This window comes from Oncorhynchus clarkii, chromosome 5 (genome assembly GCF_045791955.1).
Source record: "Oncorhynchus clarkii lewisi isolate Uvic-CL-2024 chromosome 5, UVic_Ocla_1.0, whole genome shotgun sequence".
Classification (NCBI taxonomy): Eukaryota; Metazoa; Chordata; class Actinopteri; order Salmoniformes; family Salmonidae; genus Oncorhynchus; species Oncorhynchus clarkii.
The window spans coordinates 86,864,153-86,886,538 of NC_092151.1; the positions used below are offsets into that span (position 1 = coordinate 86,864,153).

Sequence of the window (22,386 nt, forward strand, 5' to 3'; positions counted from 1 at the left end):
TACAGTGGGCAGTGTCTGCAGTGTGACACCACCAGAGAGTTACACTGACAGGTGTTCTAACAGGTGTAGAAAACAAAGAATGATTAAGCTATTAGCTGCCCTGTTCTCTACAGACAGAGGAAGAGGCTTGGTGATCTGATCTGATCCTTCCTGAACCTGCTTACTGGCCACAGACACAGTGCAGGGATTGACACAGACACAGAGACACAGACACAGAGACACAGACACAGACGACACAGAGACACAGACACAGAGACACAGACACAGAGACACAGACAGGCAGGGATTGACACAGACACAGAGACACAGACACAGAGACACAGACAGGCAGGGATTGACACAGGCACAGAGACACAGACACAGAGACACAGACAGGCAGGGATTGACAAAGACACAGTGCAGGGATCAACACAGATACAGACACACAGACACAGAGACACAGACAGGCAGGGATTGACACAGAGACACAGAGACAGAGACACAGAGACAGAGACACAGACACAGATACACAGACACAGCGACACAGACACAGAGACACAGACACAGAGACACAAACAGGCAGGGATTGACACAGACACAGAGACACAGACAGGCAGGGATTGACACAGGCACAGAGACACAGACACAGAGACACAGACAGGCAGGGATTGACAAAGACACAGTGCAGGGATCAACACAGATACAGACACACAGACACAGAGACACAGACAGGCAGGGATCAACACAGAGACACAGAGACATAGACAGGTAGGGATTGACACAGACACAGAGACATAGACAGGCAGGGATTGACAAAGACACAGAGACATAGACAGGCAGGGATTGACACAGACACAGAGACATAGACAGGCGGGGATTGACAAAGACACAGAGACATAGACAGGCAGGGATTGACACAGACACAGAGACATAGACAGGCAGGGATTGACACAGACAGACAGGGATTGACACAGACACAGAGACACAGACAGCCAGGGATCAACACAGACACAGAGACACAGACAGGCAGAGATCAACATAGAGACTAGAGGTCGACCGATTAATCGGAATGGCCGATTAATTAGGGCCGATTTCAAGTTTTCATAACAATCGGAAATCTGTATTTTTGGGTGCCGATTTGCCGATTTTAAAAATTATTATTATTATTATTATTTTTACCTTTATTTAAGGCAAGTCATTTAAGAACACATTCTTATTTTCAATGACGGCCTAGGAACAGTGGGTTAACTGCCTCGTTCAGGGGCAGAACTACAGATTTTCACCTTGTCAGCTCGGGGGATCCAATCTTGCAACCTTACAGTTAACTAGTCCAACGCAATAACGACCTGACTCTCTCTCGTTGCACTCGCCTGTTACGCGAAAGCAGTAAGCCAAGGTAAGTTGCTAGCTAGCATTAAACTTATCTTATCAATCATAATCACTAGTTAACTACACAGGGTTGATGATATTACTAGATATTATCTAGCGTGTCCTGCGTTGCATATAATGTGACTGAGCATACAAGCATACAAGTATCTAAGTATCTGACTGAGCGGTGGTAGGCAGAAGCAGGCATGTAAACATTCATTCAAACAGCACTTTCATGTGTTTTGCCAGCAGCTCTTCGTTGTGCATCAAGCATTGCGCTGTTTATGACTTCAAGCCTACCAACTCCCGAGATGAGGCTGGTGTAACCGAAGTGAAATGGTTAGCTAGTTAGCGCGCGCTAATAGCGTTTCAAACGTCACTCGCTCTGAGCCTTCTAGTAGTTGTTCCCCTTGCTCTGCATGGGTAACGCTGCTTCGAGGGTGGCTGTTGTCGTTGTGTTCCTGATTCGAGCCCAGGGAGGAGCGAGGAGAGGGACGGAAGCTATACTGTTACACTGGCAATACTAAAGTGCCTATAAGAACATCCAATAGTCAAAGGTTAATGAAATACAAATGGTATAGAGGGAAATAGTCCTATAATTCCTATAATAACTACAACCTAAAACTTCTTACCTGGGAATATTGAAGACTCATGTTAAAAGGAACCACCAGCTTTCATATGTTCTCATGTTATGGGCAAGGAACTTAAACGTTAGCTTTCTTACATGGCACATATTGCACTTTTACTTTCTTCTCCAACACTGTGTTTTTGCATTATTTAAACCAAATTGAACATGTTTCATTATTTATTGGAGGCTAAATTGATTTTATTGATGTATTATATTACGTTAAAATAAGTGTTCATTCAGTATTGTTGTAATTGTCATTATTACAAAAAAGAAAAGAAAAATTGGCAGATTAATCGGTATCGGTGTCGGTATCGGTGTCGGTGTCGGTATCGGTATCGGTATCGGTGTCGGTATCGGTATCGGTGTCGGTGTCGGTATCGGTATCGGTGTCGGTGTCGGTATCGGTGTCGGTGTCGGTATCGGTATCTGTATCTGTATCGGTATCGGTATCGGTATCTGTATCGGTATCGGTATCTGTATCGGTATCGGTATCTGTATCGGTATCGGTATCTGTATCGGTATCGGTATCTGTATCGGTATCGGTATCTGTATCGGTATCTGTATCTGTATCGGTATCGGTATCTGTATCGGTATCGGTATCGGTATCTGTATCGGTATCGGTATCGGTATCGGTTTCGGTATCTGTATCGGTATCGGTATCGGTGTCGGTGTCGGTATCGGTGTCGGTGTCGGTATCGGTATCGGTATCGGTATCGGCGTTGAAAAATCATATTCGGTCGACCTCTAATAGAGACACAGACAGGGATCAACACAGAAACACAGACAGGCAGGGATCAACACAGACACAGAGACACAGACAGGGATCAACACAGAGACACAGACAGACAGGGATCAACACAGAAACACAGACAGGCAGGGATCAACACAGACACAGAGACACAGACAGGCAGGGATCAACACAGACACAGAGACACAGACAGGCAGGGATCAACACAGACACACAGACAGACAGGGATCAACACAGACACACAGAGACAGGCAGGGATCAACACAGACACAGAGACACAGACAAGCAGGGATCAACACAGACACAGAAACACAGACAGGCAGGGATCAACACAGACACAGAGACAGGCAGGGATCAACACAGACACACAGACAGACAGGGATCAACACAGAAACACAGACAGGCAGGGATCAACACAGACACAGAGACACAGACAGGCAGGGATCAACACAGACACACACACAGACATCGATCAACACAGACACACAGAGACAGGCAGGGATCAACACAGACACAGAGACACAGACAGACAGGGATCAACACAGACACAGAAACACAGACAGGCAGGGATCAACACAGACACAGAGACACAGACAGGCAGGGATCAACACAGACACACAGACAGACAGGGATCAACCTAGACACACAGAGACAGGCAGGGATCAACACAGACACAGAGACACAGACAAGCAGGGATCAACACAGACACAGAAACACAGACAGGCAGGGATCAACACAGACACAGAGACAGGCAGGGATCAACACAGACACACAGACAGACAGGGATCAACACAGACACACAGAGACAGGCAGGGATCAACACAGACACAGAGACACAGACAGGAAGGGATCAACACAGACACAGAGACACAGACAGACAGGGATCAACACAGACACAGACAGGCAGGGATCAACACAGAGACAGACAGGGATTAACACAGACACAGAGACACCGACAGGCAGGGATCAACACAGACACAGAGACACAGACAGGCAGGGATCAACACAGACACAGAAACACAGACAGGCATGGATCAACACATACACAGAAACACAGACAGGCAGGGATCAACACAGACACAGAGACAGGCAGGGATCAACACAGACACAGAGACACAGACAGGGATCAACACAGAAACACAGACAGACAGGGATCAACACAGACACACAGACAGACAGGGATCAACACAGAAACACAGACAGGCAGGGATCAACACAGACACAGAGACACAGACAGGCAGGGATCAACACAGACACACACACAGACAGGGATCAACACAGACACACAGAGACAGGCAGGGATCAACACAGACACAGAGACACAGACAGGCAGGGATCAACACAGACACAGAAACACAGACAGGCAGGGATCAACACAGACACAGAGACAGGCAGGGATCAACACAGACACACAGACAGACAGGGATCAACACAGACACAGAGACAGGCAGGGATCAACACAGACACAGAGACACAGACAGGAAGGGATCAACACAGACACAGAGACACAGACAGACAGGGATCAACACAGAAACACAGACAGGCAGGGATCAACACAGACACAGAGACACAGACAGGCAGGGATCAACACAGACACAGAGACACAGACAGGCAGGGATCAACACAGACACACAGACAGACAGGGATCAACACAGACACACAGAGACAGGCAGGGATCAACACAGACACAGAGACACAGACAGGCAGGGATCAACACAGACACAGAAACACAGACAGGCAGGGATCAACACAGACACACAGACAGACAGGGATCAACACAGACACAGACAGGCAGGGATCAACACAGAGACACAGAGACAGGCAGGGATCAACACAGACACAGAGACACAGACAGGAAGGGATCAACACAGACACAGAGACACAGACAGACAGGGATCAACACAGACACAGACAGGCAGGGATCAACACAGAGACAGACAGGGATTAACACAGACACAGAGACACCGACAGGCAGGGATCAACACAGACACAGAGACACAGACAGGCAGGGATCAACACAGACACAGAAACACAGACAGGCATGGATCAACACATACACAGAAACACAGACAGGCAGGGATCAACACAGACACAGAGACAGGCAGGGATCAACACAGACACAGAGACACAGACAGGGATCAACACAGAAACACAGACAGACAGGGATCAACACAGACACACAGACAGACAGGGATCAACACAGAAACACAGACAGGCAGGGATCAACACAGACACAGAGACACAGACAGGCAGGGATCAACACAGACACACACACAGACAGGGATCAACACAGACACACAGAGACAGGCAGGGATCAACACAGACACAGAGACACAGACAGGCAGGGATCAACACAGACACAGAAACACAGACAGGCAGGGATCAACACAGACACAGAGACAGGCAGGGATCAACACAGACACACAGACAGACAGGGATCAACACAGACACAGAGACAGGCAGGGATCAACACAGACACAGAGACACAGACAGGAAGGGATCAACACAGACACAGAGACACAGACAGACAGGGATCAACACAGAAACACAGACAGGCAGGGATCAACACAGACACAGAGACACAGACAGGCAGGGATCAACACAGACACAGAGACACAGACAGGCAGGGATCAACACAGACACACAGACAGACAGGGATCAACACAGACACACAGAGACAGGCAGGGATCAACACAGACACAGAGACACAGACAGGCAGGGATCAACACAGACACAGAAACACAGACAGGCAGGGATCAACACAGACACACAGACAGACAGGGATCAACACAGACACAGACAGGCAGGGATCAACACAGAGACAGACAGGGATTAACACAGACACAGAGACACAGACAGGCAGGGATCAACACAGACACAGACAGGCAGGGATCAACACAGACACACAAAAAGGGATCAACACAGACACACAAAAAGGGATCAACACAGACACACAGACAGTAGGTGACCACTGGCACCTTACTCAAGATCATATACGGTAAGTTTGGATGCATACATGTAATCGTAACAAGCAGAATGTGATAAACACGCACACACACACATCCTGTTCCCCCTCAGCTGAATTAATTCATTGAAGGTTGACTCACCAATCTAAACCTGATCCCTCCACACAAACACACACACACACACACACACACACACACACACACACACACACACACACACACACACACACACACACGTCTCTTCTTCTCTTCTGAAGGACTTAATAATGTATAGTAATACACAGTTAGAGATTACTATCACTCTGATTACTATCACTCTGATTAGTATCACTCTGATTACTATCACTCTGATTAGTATCACTCTGATTAGTATCACTCTGATTAGTATCACTCTGATTACTATCACTCTGATTACTATCACTCTGATTACTATCACTCTGATTACTATCACTCTGATTAGTATCACTCTGATTAGTATCACTCTGATTAGTATCACTCTGAATACTATCACTCTGATTAGTATCACTCTGATTACTATCACTCTGATTACTATCACTCTGATTAGTATCACTCTGATTAGTATCACTCTGATTACTATCACTCTGATTAGTATCACTCTGATTACTATCACTCTGATTACTATCACTCTGATTAGTATCACTCTGATTAGTATCGCTCTGATTAGTATCACTCTGATTACTATCACTCTGATTAGTATCACTCTGATTACTATCACTCTGATTAGTATCACTCTGATTAGTATCGCTCTGATTAGTATCACTCTGATTACTATCACTCTGATTAGTATCACTCTGATTACTATCACTCTGATTAGTATCACTCTGATTAGTATCACTCTGAATACTATCACTCTGATTACTATCACTCTGATTACTATCACTCTGATTACTATCACTCTGATTACTATCACTCTGATTAGTATCACTCTGATTACTATCACTCTGATTACTATCACTCTGATTACTATCACTCTGATTAGTATCACTCTGATTAGTATCACTCTGATTACTATCACTCTGATTACTATCACTCTGATTAGTATCACTCTGATTAGTATCACTCTGATTAGTATCACTCTGATTACTATCACTCTGATTAGTATCACTCTGATTAGTATCACTCTGAATACTATCACTCTGATTAATATCACTCTGATTAGTATCACTCTGATTAGTATCACTCTGATTACTATCACTCTGATTAGTATCGATCTGATTAGTATCACTCTGATTACTATCACTCTGATTAGTATCACTCTGATTACTATCACTCTGATTAGTATCACTCTGATTAGTATCGATCTGATTAGTATCACTCTGATTACTATCACTCTGATTAGTATCACTCTGATTAGTATCACTCTGATTAGTATCACTCTGATTAGTATCACTCTGATTACTATCACTCTGATTAGTATCACTCTGATTAGTATCACTCTGATTAGTATCACTCTGATTAGTATCACTCTGGTTAGTATCACTCTGATTACTATCACTCTGATTACTATCACTCTGATTAGTATCACTCTGATTACTATCACTCTGATTAGTATCACTCTGATTAGTATCACTCTGATTACTATCACTCTGATTACTATCACTTTGATTAGTATCACTCTGATTAGTATCACTCTGATTAGTATCACTCTGATTAGTATCACTCTGATTAGTATCACTCTGAATACTATCACTCTGATTACTATCACTCTGATTACTATCACTCTGATTAGTATCACTCTGATTAGTATCACTCTGATTACTATCACTCTGATTGGTATCGATCTGATTAGTATCACTCTGATTACTATCACTCTGATTACTATCACTCTGATTACCATCACTCTGAATAGTATCACTCTGATTAGTATCACTCTGATTAGTATCACTCTGATTACTATCACTCTGATTAGTATCACTCTGATTAGTATCACTCTGATTACTATCACTCTGATTAGTATCGATCTGATTAGTATCACTCGGATTACTATCACTCTGATTAGTATCACTCTGATTACTATCACTCTGATTAGTATCACTCTGATTAGTATCGATCTGATTAGTATCACTCTGATTACTATCACTCTGATTACTATCACTCTGATTAGTATCACTCTGATTACTATCACTCTGATTACTATCACTCTGATTAGTATCACTCTGACTGGTATCACTCTGATTAGTATCACTCTGATTAGTATCACTCTGATTAGTATCACTCTGATTACTATCACTCTGATTAGTATCACTCTGATTAGTATCACTCTGATTAGTATCACTCTGATTAGTATCACTCTGATTACTATCACTCTGATTACTATCACTCTGATTAGTATCACTCGGATTACTATCACTCTGATTAGTATCACTCTGATTAGTATCACTCTGACTGGTATCACTCTGATTAGTATCACTCTGATTAGTATCACTCTGATTAGTATCACTCTGATTACTATCACTCTGATTAGTATCACTCTGATTAGTATCACTCTGATTAGTATCACTCTGATTACTATCACTCTGATTACTATCACTCTGATTAGTATCACTCCGATTAGTATCACTCCGATTACTATCACTCTGATTACTATCACTCTGATTACTATCACTCTGATTAGTATCACTCTGATTAGTATCACTCTGATTAGTATCACTCTGATTAGTATCACTCTGATTACTATCACTCTGATTACTATCACTCTGATTACTATCACTCTGATTAGTATCACTCTGATTAGTATCACTGATTACTATCACTCTGATTAGTATCACTCTGATTAGTATCACTCTGATTACTATCACTCTGATTAGTATCACTCTGATTACTATCACTCTGATTAGTATCACTCTGATTACTATCACTGATTACTATCACTCTGATTAGTATCACTCTGATTACTATCACTCTGATTACTATCACTCTGATTACTATCACTCTAGTTAGTATCACTCTGATTACTATCACTCTGATTAGTATCACTCTGATTAGTATCACTCTGATTACTATCACTCTGATTAGTATCACTCTGATTAGTATCACTCTGATTAGTATCACTCTGATTACTATCACTCTGATTAGTATCACTCTGATTAGTATCACTCTGATTAGTATCGATCTGATTAGTATCACTCTGATTAGTATCGAACTGATTAGTATCACTCTGATTACTATCACTCTGATTACTATCACTGATTACTATCACTGATTACTATCACTCTGATTAGTATCACTCTGATTAGTATCACTCTGAATACTATCACTCTGATTACTATCACTCTGATTACTATCACTCTGATTATTATCAGTCTGATTACTATCACTCTGATTAGTATCACTCTGATTAGTATCACTCTGATTACTATCACTCTGATTACTATCACTCTGATCACTATCACTCTGATTAGTATCACTCTGATTAGTATCACTCTGATCACTATCACTCTGATTAGTATCACTCTGATTACTATCACTCTGATTAGTATCACTCTGATTAGTATCACTCTGATTACTATCACTCTGATTAGTATTACTCTGATTAGTATCACTCTGATTACTATCACTCTGATTAGTATCACTATGATTAGTATCACTCTGATTAGTATCACTCTGATTACTATCACTCTGATTAGTATCACTCTGATTACTATCACTCTGATTAGTATCACTCTGATTAGTATCACTCTGATTAGTATCACTCTGATTAGTATCACTCTGATTAGTATCACTCTGATTACTATCACTCTGATTAGTATCACTCTGATTAGTATCACTCTGATTACTATCACTCTGATTACTATCACTCTGATTAGTATCACTCTGATTAGTATCGATCTGATTAGTATCGATCTGATTAGTATCACTCTGATTAGTATCGATCTGATTAGTATCACTCTGATTACTATCACTCTGATTACTATCACTGATTACTATCACTGATTACTATCACTCTGATTAGTATCACTCTGATTAGTATCACTCTGATTAGTATCACTCTGATCACTATCACTCTGATTAGTATCACTCTGATTAGTATCACTCTGATTAGTATCACTCTGATTAGTATCACTCTCATGTTACTAGAAAAATAACTATGTCATACTTTTCCATCTGCCTGTGCAGGGCCTTTCTCTCTCTGTCAGTGTTTTTTCTATACAGGGCCAGTTCTCTCTCCTGGGCCCGGCTCTCCCACAGAGAGAAGGAGAACAGAGAGTCTCTGTACAGAGGGCTGCTTTTAGACAGCATGGCCTTCCACAGGGGAGCCATTGGCCTGGGCCCACTGCTCGCCTGGCCAGCCTTCCCCACCGAAGGCCCTCCTCCCTGGGCTAGAGAGCAGCCATCCTGGCCTTTCTGCTGCTCCCGTTCCTCCTGCTCCTCCTCCTTCACACCAGGGAGACAGTTGTTGTCCTCGTCCTCGTTGTGGGGGGTCGTCGCCGTGGCAACGCCTCTCAACTAGGTCTCTATGGTAACCAGGCAGTGCTCATTCGCTTAATGATGAGGTCGTGATCCCCGGAGTGGTAGGTAGGTCATGGGAAGGGGAATGTGCCAGAAAGCATGATGGAGGTAGGGAGGACTGGTCATGAGCAATCAGGTGAAAAGCAATGTAAATCCCCAGATTAGACTCAGAGACAGAGACGTGCTCACTGTATCCACAGCAGCCGCTGTGACTGTGACTAGCGCAGTCTCCTAAGCAGATTCTGACCCAGGCCAGTTTGGTCCAGTACAGACAAGCCCAACAAGGTCACAGAAATCCCAAATCTGCTGTGCAGTAATTTAGCTCAGGTGGCGTTTCCCTTCTCTTTAACCAAGTGGTCTTTCCAATGCATTTCCTCTGTCTCTGCTGTAAAGAACCGCTGGTAGTGTTACTGTTTGCTGGTGGACTGGTGCAGCAGGAGGAGAGTTATTCACTGCGCTGTGACTCAGTCTCACACTGCCTGAGGAGAGTATTAGCACCTTCTCTCTTCCTGTCTGTGTCTCTCTTCCTGTCTGGCTCTCTCTATTCCTGTCTGTCTCTCTCTTCCTGTCTGTCTCTCTCTTCCTGTCTGTGTCTCAAATAGTTCCCTCCTTCACTCCTCTGTTTTCAAATCCAAGCTTCCAAAACCTTTTGATGGACCTCGGGAAGGAAGAGGGAGCTTCCGATCCTTCTGTTTCTTCACTCTTTTCTCCCACCAGCAGCCAAACACAACACGGAGCGACCGGAGAGAGTGGTGTTTCTCTCCCAGGGAAGGAGAGATCAGAACGGGTGTATCCCGGCCTAGGGTCTGCACTAGGAACCCACTCCAGTCAGAGGAGAGAGAAGCTCTGTGACTGAGAGGCTGAATGGTCAAACATAAAGAGTCAGATAACCCTAGTCAGCCTTCTGTGTGTTTTATAACTCAAACTGCAGCTCAAACACCTGGCCCCATTCGTCCCTTTGCTGAAGGTTCTGTCAACCACTCTGTCTGTAGGTCCTGGAATGTGAATCTGTTTCCCACTCTGTCTGTAGGTCCTGGAATGTGAATCTGTTTCCCACTCTGTCTGTAGGTCCTGGAATGTGAATCTGTTTCCCACTCTGTCTGTAGGTCCTGGAATGTGAATCTGTTTCCCACTCTGTCTGTAGGTCCTGGAATGTGAATCTGTTTCCCACTCTGTCTGTAGGTCCTGGAATGTGAATCTGTTTCCCACTCTGTCTGTAGGTCCTGGAATGTGAATCTGTTTCTCAAAAAAACTATTCTTGTTACATTTTCTTTCAACTAACAGGATTTTTGAAGAGATAGCGCACGTCAAAAAAGGAACACAAAATGTCTCTAAAATCCACAAAAAAGTAAAAAGTAGAAAGTAGAATTCCAGGTACTGTAGTCAATGCATCCCCTTTGAAAAAATCCAAGTGTTCAGAGAAACCACCATTGTACATGTCAGAGCCCTGATTCTCCGTAACACTCCTGTAGTTTTACAGAATACTGAGACTGAGCTGGATGGTGCTCTATACCAGGCTTTGCTCTTCTCTTGCTCCCGCTCTCTGATTCACTCTCTCGCTCTCACTTTCTCTGTCTCTATCTCCAACTCTCTCCCCCGGCTCTCTCTCCCCCTGCCTCTCTCGGTCTCTCTCTCGCTCTCTCTGCCCCTGTCTCTCTCTCTCCTCACCGCCTCTCTCTCTCTCTCCTCCCCGCCTCTCACTCTCCCCCCGCCTCTCACTCTCCCCCCGCCTCTCTCTCTCTCCCCCCGCCTCTCTCTCTCTCTCCTCCCCGCCTCTCTCTCTCCCCCCGCCTCTCTCTCTCTCCTCCCCGCCTCTCTCTCTCCCCCCACCTCTCTCTCTCTCCCCCCGGCTCTCTCTCTCCCCACGCCTCTCTCTCTTCCACCCACCTCTCTCTCTCTCTTCCACCCACCTCTCTCTCTCTCTCTCTCCCCCTGCCTCTCTCTCTCTCCTCTCTCTCTCTCCCCCCGCCTCTCTCTCTCTCCCCCCGCCTCTCTCTCTCTCCCCCCGCCTCTCTCTCTCTCTCCCACCCACCTCTCTCTCTCCCCCCGCCGACCTCTCTCTCTCCCCCCGACCTCTCTCCCTCTCCTCCCCGCCTCTCTCTCTTCCACCCACCCGCCTCTCTCTCTCTCTCTCCCACCCGCCTCTCTCTCTCCTCCCCGCCTCTCTCTCTCCCACCCGCCTCTCTCTCCCACCCGCCTCTCTCTCTCTCTCTCTCTCTCTCTCTCCCACCCGCCTCTCTCTCTCTCCCCCCGCCTCTCTCTCTCCCCCGCCTCTCTCTCTCCCCCCGCCTTTCTCTCTCCCCCTGCCTCTCTCTCTCTCCCCCCGAGAGGCTCTCTCTCTCCGCCTGCCTCTCTCTCTCTCCCCCCGCCTCTCTCTCTCCCCCCGCCTCTCTCTCTCCCCCCGCCTCTCTCTCTCTCCCCCCGCCTCTCTCTCTCCCCCCGCCTCTCTCTCTCCCCCCCGCCTCTCTCTCTCCCCCCCGCCTCTCTCTCTCCCCCCCGCCTCTCTCTCTCTCTCCCCCGCCTCTTTTTCTCCCCCCGCCTCTCTCTCTCCCCCCGCCTCTCTCTCTCTCCCACCCGCCTCTCTCTCTCTCCCACCCGCCTCTCTCTCTCCCTGTCTCTCTCTCTATCTCTCTGTAGCTTGAACTGCTCCTGACCCAGTTCACTGTACCATGAGGTCTTAATAACTTAACCTGATTAGTGCCCATGTCAACACCTTGCTCTGAATCCAGCACTGCAGCCAGAGCCTGAGCCATGTTACATCACACACACGTTTTGTTCTTCTATCCTAGTGGGGACCTAAAAATTGATTTCCAATCAAAGTCCAATTTTCTCTAACCCTAAACCTTAACCCTAAATCTAACCTTAACCTTAACCCTAACCTTAACCCATAACCCTAACCCTAACCCTAACCTTAACCCATAACCCTAACCACTAATCCCTACCCTTACCGTAACTCGAATTCTAACCTAACCCCTAAGCTTATAATAGCCTTTGTCCTCATGGGGATGTGGGACATGTCCCCACGAGGGAGAATTTTAGGTCCCCACAAAGATAGAAGAACCAACCCACACTCTAATACTCTCACGCACACACACGCACAAGGGAATCAAACCAATACAAATCCCCTCTTTTTTCTCACTCAATTACAGGCTCATCCTAAATGAGTCAACTGGCACTAAAACACATTTAAGTCCTCCGTATCTGGTTGGCCAGCTGTGGAGCACACTGCAGCTCTATCTATCTCTCTCTTTCATGAGAGAGGGAGAGGCACCTCTAACTACCCACAATGCAATGCCTGTCCCTGCTCTTAACCCTGTAAGGAAACAACAACTCTAGGGGAAAGTGTCCTCCAAATCACAATATCCACATTTTTGCTTCAAATGAGAGAAGAAGAAAAGAAAAGAAATCTGGGTCACAGTTACAGCTACCGTGTGCTTAGTGTATATCGCCCCAACACCCTAGCATGGCACAAGAGGTTGCTTTCTATGCTGACTCAGATGCTGTGGTCTGTGTAGGGGCCTGGGAGCAATCTGTCATAACATGAAATAACATAAAACCATGGCGCCGACAGAGATGGTCGCCTCGCTTCGCGTTCTTAGGAAACGATGCAGTATTTTGGTGTTTTATGTATTATTTCTTACATTGTTACCCCAGGAAATCTGAAGTCTTATTACATACAGCCGGGAAGAACTATTGGATATAAGAGCAACGTCAACTTACCAACATTATGACCAGGAATAGGACTTTCCCGAAGCGGATCCTCTGTTTGGTCCACCACCCAAGACAATGGATCTGCCCTATAACAGGCTGCCCCTATAACATCCTGCCTCTCTAACAGGCTGCCCCTCTAACAGGCTGCCCCTCTAACATCCTGCCCCTATAACATCCTGCCTCTCTAACAGGCTGCCCCTCTAACAGGCTGCCCCTCTAACAGGCTGCCCCTATAACAGGCTGCCCCTCTAACAGGCTGCCCCTCTAACAGGCTGCCCCTATAACAGGCTGCCCCTATAACAGGCTGCCCCTATAACAGGCTGCCCCTCTAACAGGCTGCCCCTATAACAGGCTGCCCCTATAACAGGCTGCCCCTATAACAGGCTGCCCCTCAAACAGGCTGCCCCTATAACATCCCGCCTCTCTAACAGGCTGCCCCTATAACAGGCTGCCCCTCTAACAGGCTGCCCCTCTAACAGGCTGCCCCTCTAACAGGCTGCCCCTCTAACAGGCTGCTCCTCTAACAGGCTGCTCCTCTAACAGGCTGACCCTCTAACAGGCTGCCCCTATAACAGGCTGCTCCTCTAACAGGCTGCTCCTCTAACAGGCTGCTCCTCTAACAGGCTGCCCCTCTAACAGGCTGCCCCTCTAACATCCTGCCCCTATAACATCCTGCCTCTCTAACAGGCTGCCCCTCTAACAGGCTGCCCCTCTAACAGGCTGCCCCTATAACAGGCTGCCCCTCTAACAGGCTGCCCCTCTAACAGGCTGCCCCTATAACAGGCTGCCCCTATAACAGGCTGCCCCTATAACAGGCTGCCCCTCTAACAGGCTGCCCCTATAACAGGCTGCCCCTATAACAGGCTGCCCCTATAACAGGCTGCCCCTCAAACAGGCTGCCCCTATAACATCCCGCCTCTCTAACAGGCTGCCCCTATAACAGGCTGCCCCTCTAACAGGCTGCCCCTCTAACAGGCTGCCCCTCTAACAGGCTGCCCCTCTAACAGGCTGCTCCTCTAACAGGCTGCTCCTCTAACAGGCTGACCCTCTAACAGGCTGCCCCTATAACAGGCTGCTCCTCTAACAGGCTGCTCCTCTAACAGGCTGCTCCTCTAACAGGCTGCCCCTCTAACAGGCTGCCCCTCTAACATCCTGCCCCTATAACATCCTGCCTCTCTAACAGGCTGCCCCTCTAACAGGCTGCCCCTCTAACAGGCTGCCCCTATAACAGGCTGCCCCTCTAACAGGCTGCCCCTCTAACAGGCTGCCCCTATAACAGGCTGCCCCTATAACAGGCTGCCCCTATAACAGGCTGCCCCTCTAACAGGCTGCCCCTATAACAGGCTGCCCCTATAACAGGCTGCCCCTATAACAGGCTGCCCCTCAAACAGGCTGCCCCTATAACATCCCGCCTCTCTAACAGGCTGCCCCTATAACAGGCTGCCCCTCTAACAGGCTGCCCCTCTAACAGGCTGCCCCTCTAACAGGCTGCTCCTCTAACAGGCTGCTCCTCTAACAGGCTGACCCTCTAACAGGCTGCCCCTATAACAGGCTGCTCCTCTAACAGGCTGCTCCTCTAACAGGCTGCTCCTCTAACAGGTTGACCCTCTAACAGGCTGCTCCTCTAACAGGCTGCTCCTCTAACAGGCTGCCTCTCTAACTGGTTGACCCTCTAACTGGTTGACCCTCTAACTGGTTGACCCTCTAACAGGTTGACCCTCTAACTGGTTGACCCTCTAACAGGCTGCCTCTCTAACAGGCTGCCCCTCTAACAGGCTGACCCTCTAACAGGTTGACCCTCTAACTGGTTGACCCTCTAACTGGTTGACCCTCTAACAGGTTGACCCTCTAACTGGTTGACCCTCTAACAGGTTGACCCTCTAACTGGTTGACCCTCTAACAGGTTGACCCTCTAACTGGTTGACCCTCTAACAGGTTGACCCTCTAACTGGCTGCCCCTCTAACTCTATGTAATCAGATGTCCCCAGATACCAGGGCCTTCCAGGTGACAGCCTGACCAGGCCACTGGCTGCACAGCACATATGACCCCATAATCCAGGACAGTGGTTATTCACCATCCTACTTGATGAGGACTATGTCACAGCTCAGAGATACAGTTCCCCAGAGGACCATGCAAGCCGACACAGGAATACAATGTCTGTCAGGTTCTGTTCATTGTGTGTGTGTGTGTGGGGGGGGGGTTCTCTCTCCCTCTCTCGTGCACACACACACTTTCTCTGAGTCTGAACCCAAACAGAGGACAGCGTGAATCTTCACAGACAACTGACCTCGTGCCCAGACCCCTGCGACCTGGTCAACTGGCTAATCCTCTCACTCACACACACACACACACACACACACACACACACACACACACACACACACACACACACACACACACACACACACACACACACACACACACACACACACACACACACACACACACACACACACACACACACACACACACACACACACACACAGAGAGAGAGGCATGATGGGAAGGAGATAAAGAGGGCGCCTTATCAAATCTCCCGTGGCGATCTGAGGCTGTTGCCATGGCAATCATAGCGAGGCAGGGAGAGGGCAGTGGGTTCATCCAATCACAACGCTCCTCATCAATCACTGTCCCCATGGGGCTGGTTAGCACTGGTGACATCATACAGCATGGCCCTGACTCAACGTGTTAGCATTAACGCTAATGTGGCTAACGCTATAAAAACCAGCCACGTTAAACATGTCCACCAGCATGAGGGGGTAAAGGATTAAAGAGGGTGAGCAAAAAAATGAGAAGCAAAGAAATATGGTGGATAGACACAGTGAGGGAAATGAAGGAGATGGAGAGATCTGCCTCTCACTCCTACAATGACAGCCACAGTGGTTAATTGGATTGGGATCCTACGTCGTTAGAGACATGAGCAACTGATCGATCTCCATCTCTGTTGATCGTCACTGCCACCTGTCTAACGTGCTGGTCCTGCCAGTGAGTTAATCAGACTGATTGATCGTCTGTGTGGATCACTGATCGAGTGACAAACAAAAACACTGTATAACCCCCCTGGAGGACACAGGCCCCCAAACAACAATCAATATTTTCCAACTGCCAAATGATTTAATGCTGTTGCATTGATGCCATACTGTTGCAAACACACACACATGCACACACACACAAACTGGCAGACGTACCGTATGGCGAGCAGCTCTGTGCCAGTCTTGTCGTCGGGAATCTTGGGATGGTCTCCTGAAGAGAGGGGATGAGAGAGGAGAGAGACATTACATCTATGTGGTCAGTAAACACACAGGTCCATCACACATACAAGGTCACACACACTCATGCTTATCTTGTTGGACATAAGTGAGAAATTCTGTTCGCAAATGTCTGTGCTGTAAAGTTAGAACATGTTGAAGATTGAGTATATTTTACATTTTTCCAAGATGGCGTAGCATTCAGATGTCCTTTTTTTTTCTAAAAACTCAACTTCACAACACTCTCCTGCAACCCACCTCACCAAATGTGGTGTGAATTTGTTTCTTTTTAAAGTATTATTCACCTCAAATCTGAAATCCACAACAGAAGCTAGCCAGTTCACTAGCTAACGTTAGTATTCAGCTAACCACGGCTAGCGGTCATCAGCTATCCTTTAGCTCGGAAAGCTAGGCGCCAGTTTTGTACAACGCGACTCAGACCAGAGCATACCGGACCAATTTTCTCTCCATATCCCCTGATTCCTACCGCAAGCTCTGGACATTTTCACCTGGATCTTGCAGCTAGCTAGCTGACATTTGGCTAATTTTGGTCCAGGAGCAAACCCCAATTATCCCATGGCTAGCCAGCTGAAGAGTTCCATCAGCGACTCCTGGGCTACAATCACCTATCCGGACCCGTTTTACTGCCGATGCGGAGCCCCACTGTGCCTTCACGACTGGACTACCAGCGTTATCTGCCCGAGGGAGTTTTTCAACTGGCCCATCTGCTAACTGCGGCCCATTATTCGTTAGCTCTCTTGAGCATATCGGCTGCTAGCTGAATAGGTCTATCGGACAGTTTTCCTGGGCCACTATAACTATAACTATTTAGACAATTGGATTGGTCCCCTCTACCACACGGAACCCCACTAATCTACCGACGGAAAGGCACGAGGTGGCTAAAAACAGAACACCGTCCTATGCTAGCTTGCTACCGATGGCCCGGCTAGCTGTCTGAATCGCCGTGACCCCAACCAACCTCACTACTCACTGGACCCTTATGATCACTTGACTAAGCATGCCTCTCCTTAATGTCAATATGCCTTGTCCATTGCTGTTCTGGTTAGTGTTTATTGGCTTATTTCACTGTAGAGCCTCTACATTATACCTTATCCAACCCTTCAGTTCCACCACCCACATATGCGATGACATCACGTGGTTTCAATGATGTTTCTAGAGACAATATCTCTCTCATCATCACTCAATGCCTAGGTTTACCTCCACTGAATTCACATCCTAATATACCTTTGTCTGTACATTATACCTTAAATCTATTTTATCGCCCCCAGAAACCTGCTCCTTTTACTCTCTGTTCCGGACATCCTAGACGACTAATTCTCATAGCTTTTAGCCATACCCTTATCCTACTCCTCTGTTCCTCTGGTGATGTAGAGGTGAATCCAGGCCCTGCAGTGCCTAGCTCCACTCCCATTCCCCAGGCGCTCTATTTGTTGACTTCTGTAACCGCAATAGCCTTGTTTTCATGCATGTTAACATTAGAAGCCTCCTCCCTAAGTTTGTTTTATTCACTGCTTTAGCACACTCTGCCAACCCGGATGTCCTAGCCGTGTTTGAATCCTGGCTTAGGAAGGCCACCAAAAACCCTGACATTTCCATCCCTAACTACAACATTTTCAGACAAGATAGAACGGCCAAAGGGGGCGGTGTTGCAATCTACTGCAGAGATAACCTGCAGAGTTCTGTCCTACTATCCAGGTTTGTACCCAAACTATTTGAAAGTATACTTTTAAAAATCCCCCTCTCTAAAAACAAGTCTCTCACCGTTGCCACTTGCTATAGACCACCCTCTGCTCTGGAAACCATATGTGAACTGATTGCCCCCCATCTATCTTCAGAGATCGTGCTGCTAGGTGACCTAAACTGGGACATGCTTAACACCACGGCCATCCTACAATCTAAGCTTGTTGCTCTCAATCTCACACAAAATATCAATGAACCTACCAGATACAACCCCAAAGCCGTAAACACGGGCACCCTCATAGATATCATCCTAACCAACTTGCCCTCTAAATACACCTCTGCTGTTTTCAACCAAGATCTCAGCAATCACTGCCTCATTGCCTGTATCAGTAATGGGTCAGCAGTCAAACGACCTCCACTCATCACTGTCAAACGCTCCCTGAAACACTTCAGCTAGCAGGCCTTTCTAATCGACCTGGCCGGGGTATCCTGGAAGGACATTGACCTCATCCCGTCAGTAGAGGAAGCCTGGTTATTCTTTAAAAATGCCTTCCTCACCATCTTAAATAAGCATGCTCCATTCAAAAAATGTAGAACCAGGAACAGATATAAGCCCTTGGTTCACTCCAGACCTGACTGCCCTTGACCAGCACAAAAACATCCTGTGGCATACTGCATTAGCATTGAATAGCCCCCGTGATATGCAACTTTTCAGGGAAGTTAGGAACAAATATACACAGGCAGTTGGAAAAGCCAAGGACAACTACAAATACCTAGGTGTCTGTTTAGACTGTAAACTCTCCTTCCAGACTCACATCAAACATCTCCAATTTAAATCTAGAATTGGCTTCCTATTTCGCAACAAAGCATCCTTCACTCATGCTGCCAAACATACCCTCGTAAAACTGACCATCCTACCGATCCTCAACTTCGGCGATGTCATTTACAAAATAGCCTCCAACACCCTACTCAACAAATTGGATGCAGTCTATCACAGTGCCATCCGTTTTGTCACCAAAGCCCCATATACTACCCACCATTGCGACCTGTACGCTCTCGTTGGCAGGCCCTCGCTTCATACTCGTTTAATGTATTTATTTGATTTATTTTGCTCCCTTGCACCCCAGTATTTCTACTTTGCACATTCACCTACTGCAAATCTACAATTCCAGTGTTTTTAATTGCTATATTGTATTTACTTTGCCACCATGGCCTTTTTATTGCCTTTACCTCCCTTATCTCACCTCATTTTGCTCACATCGTATATAGACTTATTTTTCTACTGTATTATTGACTGTATGTTTGTTTTACTCCATGTGTAACTCTGTGTTGTATGTGTCGAACTGCTTTGCTTTATCTTGGCCAGGTCGCAATTGTAAATGAGAACTTGTTCTCAACTTGCCTACCTGGTTAAACAAAGGTAAAATAAAAATTAAATAAATAAAGAATATTAGGTAGCTGTAATCGTATGTGCATTGTGCCATTGTGTCCTTTTGTGTCGATTAAATGCTATTTGTGTGCCATCATGCATTTTTCATGTGTTTTCTCCTCTCCACTCACGTCCGCTGATCTTGGTGCTGACTCTCTGTGCCAGGGCGCTGCTCTGTGCCAGCTGTTCTCTGAAGCTCTGGCCCATGTAGTAGTCTATGTCGTTGGCACGAAGCAGCTCCTCGAAGGCCTTGGTGGTGTCACCCAGGTGCTGGATCAAGATGTGGCACACCCCACGGGCCTCACGCATCCTCTGGCGCAGGTGGGACAGTTCACGGGCCTGGGCCTGGATCAGAGTGTTAAACTTCCTACAAAGAGATAGACAGAAGTTGAAGGAAGAGTCAACAGGAGACAGACAGAGGGTGAAGGATGAGTCAATAGGAGGTGGTGGACTAGGTGTGGTGGTGGTGGTGGACCAGGTGTGGTGGTGGACTAGGTGTGGTGGACTAGGTGTGGTGGTGGTGGTGGACTAGGTGTGGTGGTGGTTGTGGACCAGGTGTGGTGGTGGACCAGGTGTGGTGGACTAGGTGTGGCGGTGGTGGACTAGGTGTGGTGGTGGATTAGGTGTGGTGGTGGTGGACCAGGTGTGGTGGTGGTGGACCAGGTGTGGTGGTGGTGGACCAGGTGTGGTGGACTATGTGTTGTGGTGGTGGACTAGGTGTGGTGGTGGTGGACTAGGTGTGGTGGTGGTGGACTAGGTGTGGTGGTGGTGGACTAGGTGTGGTGGTGGTGGTGGAGGGGTGGTGGTGAACTAGGCGTGGTGGTGGACAAGTTGTGGTTGTGGTGGACTAGGTGTGGTGGACTAGGTGTGGTGGACTAGGTGTGGTGGACAGGGTGTGGTGGACTAGGTGTGGTGGTGGTGGCGGGGGTGGTGGACCAGGAACGGTGGTGGTGGACTAGGTGTGGTGGTGGTGGATGGTGGTGGATAAGGTGGATAAGGTGGTGGTGGTGGATAAGGTGTGGTGGTGGTGGAGGTGGTGGACTAGGTGTGGTGGTGGTGATGGACTAGGTGTGGTGGTGGTGGTGGTGATGGTGGACTAGGTGTGGTGGTGGTGATGGACTAGGTGTGGTGGTGGTGGTAGTGGACTAGGTGTGGTGGTGGTGGTGGTGGCACTAGGTGTGGTGGTGGTGGTGGACTAGGTGTGGTGGTGGTGGTGGTGGCACTAGGTGTGGTGGTGGTGGTGGCACTAGGTGTGGTGGTGGTGGTGGTGGTGTGGTGGTGGTGGTGGTGGCACTAGGTGTGGTGGTGGTGGTGGCACTAGGTGTGGTGGTGGTGGTGGCACTAGGTGTGGTGGTGGTGGTGGTAGACTAGGTGTGGTGGTGGTGGACTAGGTGTGGTGTTGGTGGTGGTGAACTAGGTGTGGTGGTGATGGTGGACTAGGTGTGGTGGTGGTGGTGGTGGTGGCACTAGGTGTGGTGGTGGTGGTGGCACTAGGTGTGGTGGTGGTGGTGGTGGTGGCACTAGGTGTGGTGGTGGTGGTGGTAGCACTAGGTGTGGTGGTGGTGATGGTAGACTAGGTGTGGTGGTGGTGGACTAGGTGTGGTGTTGGTGGTGGTGAACTAGGTGTGGTGGTGATGGTGGACTAGGTGTGGTGGTGATGGTGGACTAGGTGTGGTGGTGGTGGTGGACTAGGTGTGGTGGTGGTGATGGTAGACTAGGTGTGGTGGTGGTGGACTAGGTGTGGTGGAGGTGGTGGTGATGGTGGACTAGGTGTGGTGGTGGTGGTGGACTAGGTGTGGTGGTGGTGGTGGACTAGGTGTGGTGGTGGTGGTGGTGGTGGTAGACTAGGTGTGGTGGTGGCACTAGGTGTGGTGGAGGTGGTGGTGGACTAGGTGTGGTGGTGGCACTAGGTGTGGTGGTGGTGGTGGTGGTGGACTAGGTGTGGTGGTGGTGGTGGTGGACTAGGTGTGGTGGTGGTGGTGGTGGACTAGGTGTGGTGGTGGTGGACTAGGTGTGGTGGTGATGGTGGACTAGGTGTGGTGGACTAGGTGTGGTGGTGGTGGACTAGGTGTGGTGGTGGTGGTGGTGGACTAGGTGTGGTGGAGGTGGTGGTGGCACTAGGTGTGGTGGTGGTGGT

The 22,386-nt window shown here is 47.6% G+C and overlaps 1 protein-coding gene across 8 annotated transcripts in view; it reads right to left on the reverse strand.

The window, feature by feature from the left end:
* The window catches only part of LOC139409505 (phosphodiesterase 4D interacting protein), a 140,110-nt gene that overhangs the window by 29,034 nt on the left and 88,690 nt on the right, over nucleotides 1-22,386 (reverse strand). For all 8 annotated transcript variants that reach the window (XM_071154765.1, XM_071154764.1, XM_071154766.1 and 5 more), the window contains 2 exons: nucleotides 20,381-20,616; nucleotides 17,060-17,114 (listed from right to left, as the gene is read on the reverse strand). In XM_071154765.1, coding sequence (XP_071010866.1) covers nucleotides 17,060-17,114; nucleotides 20,381-20,616 — 291 coding nt within the window. The remainder of the gene's footprint in view (nucleotides 1-17,059; nucleotides 17,115-20,380; nucleotides 20,617-22,386) is intronic.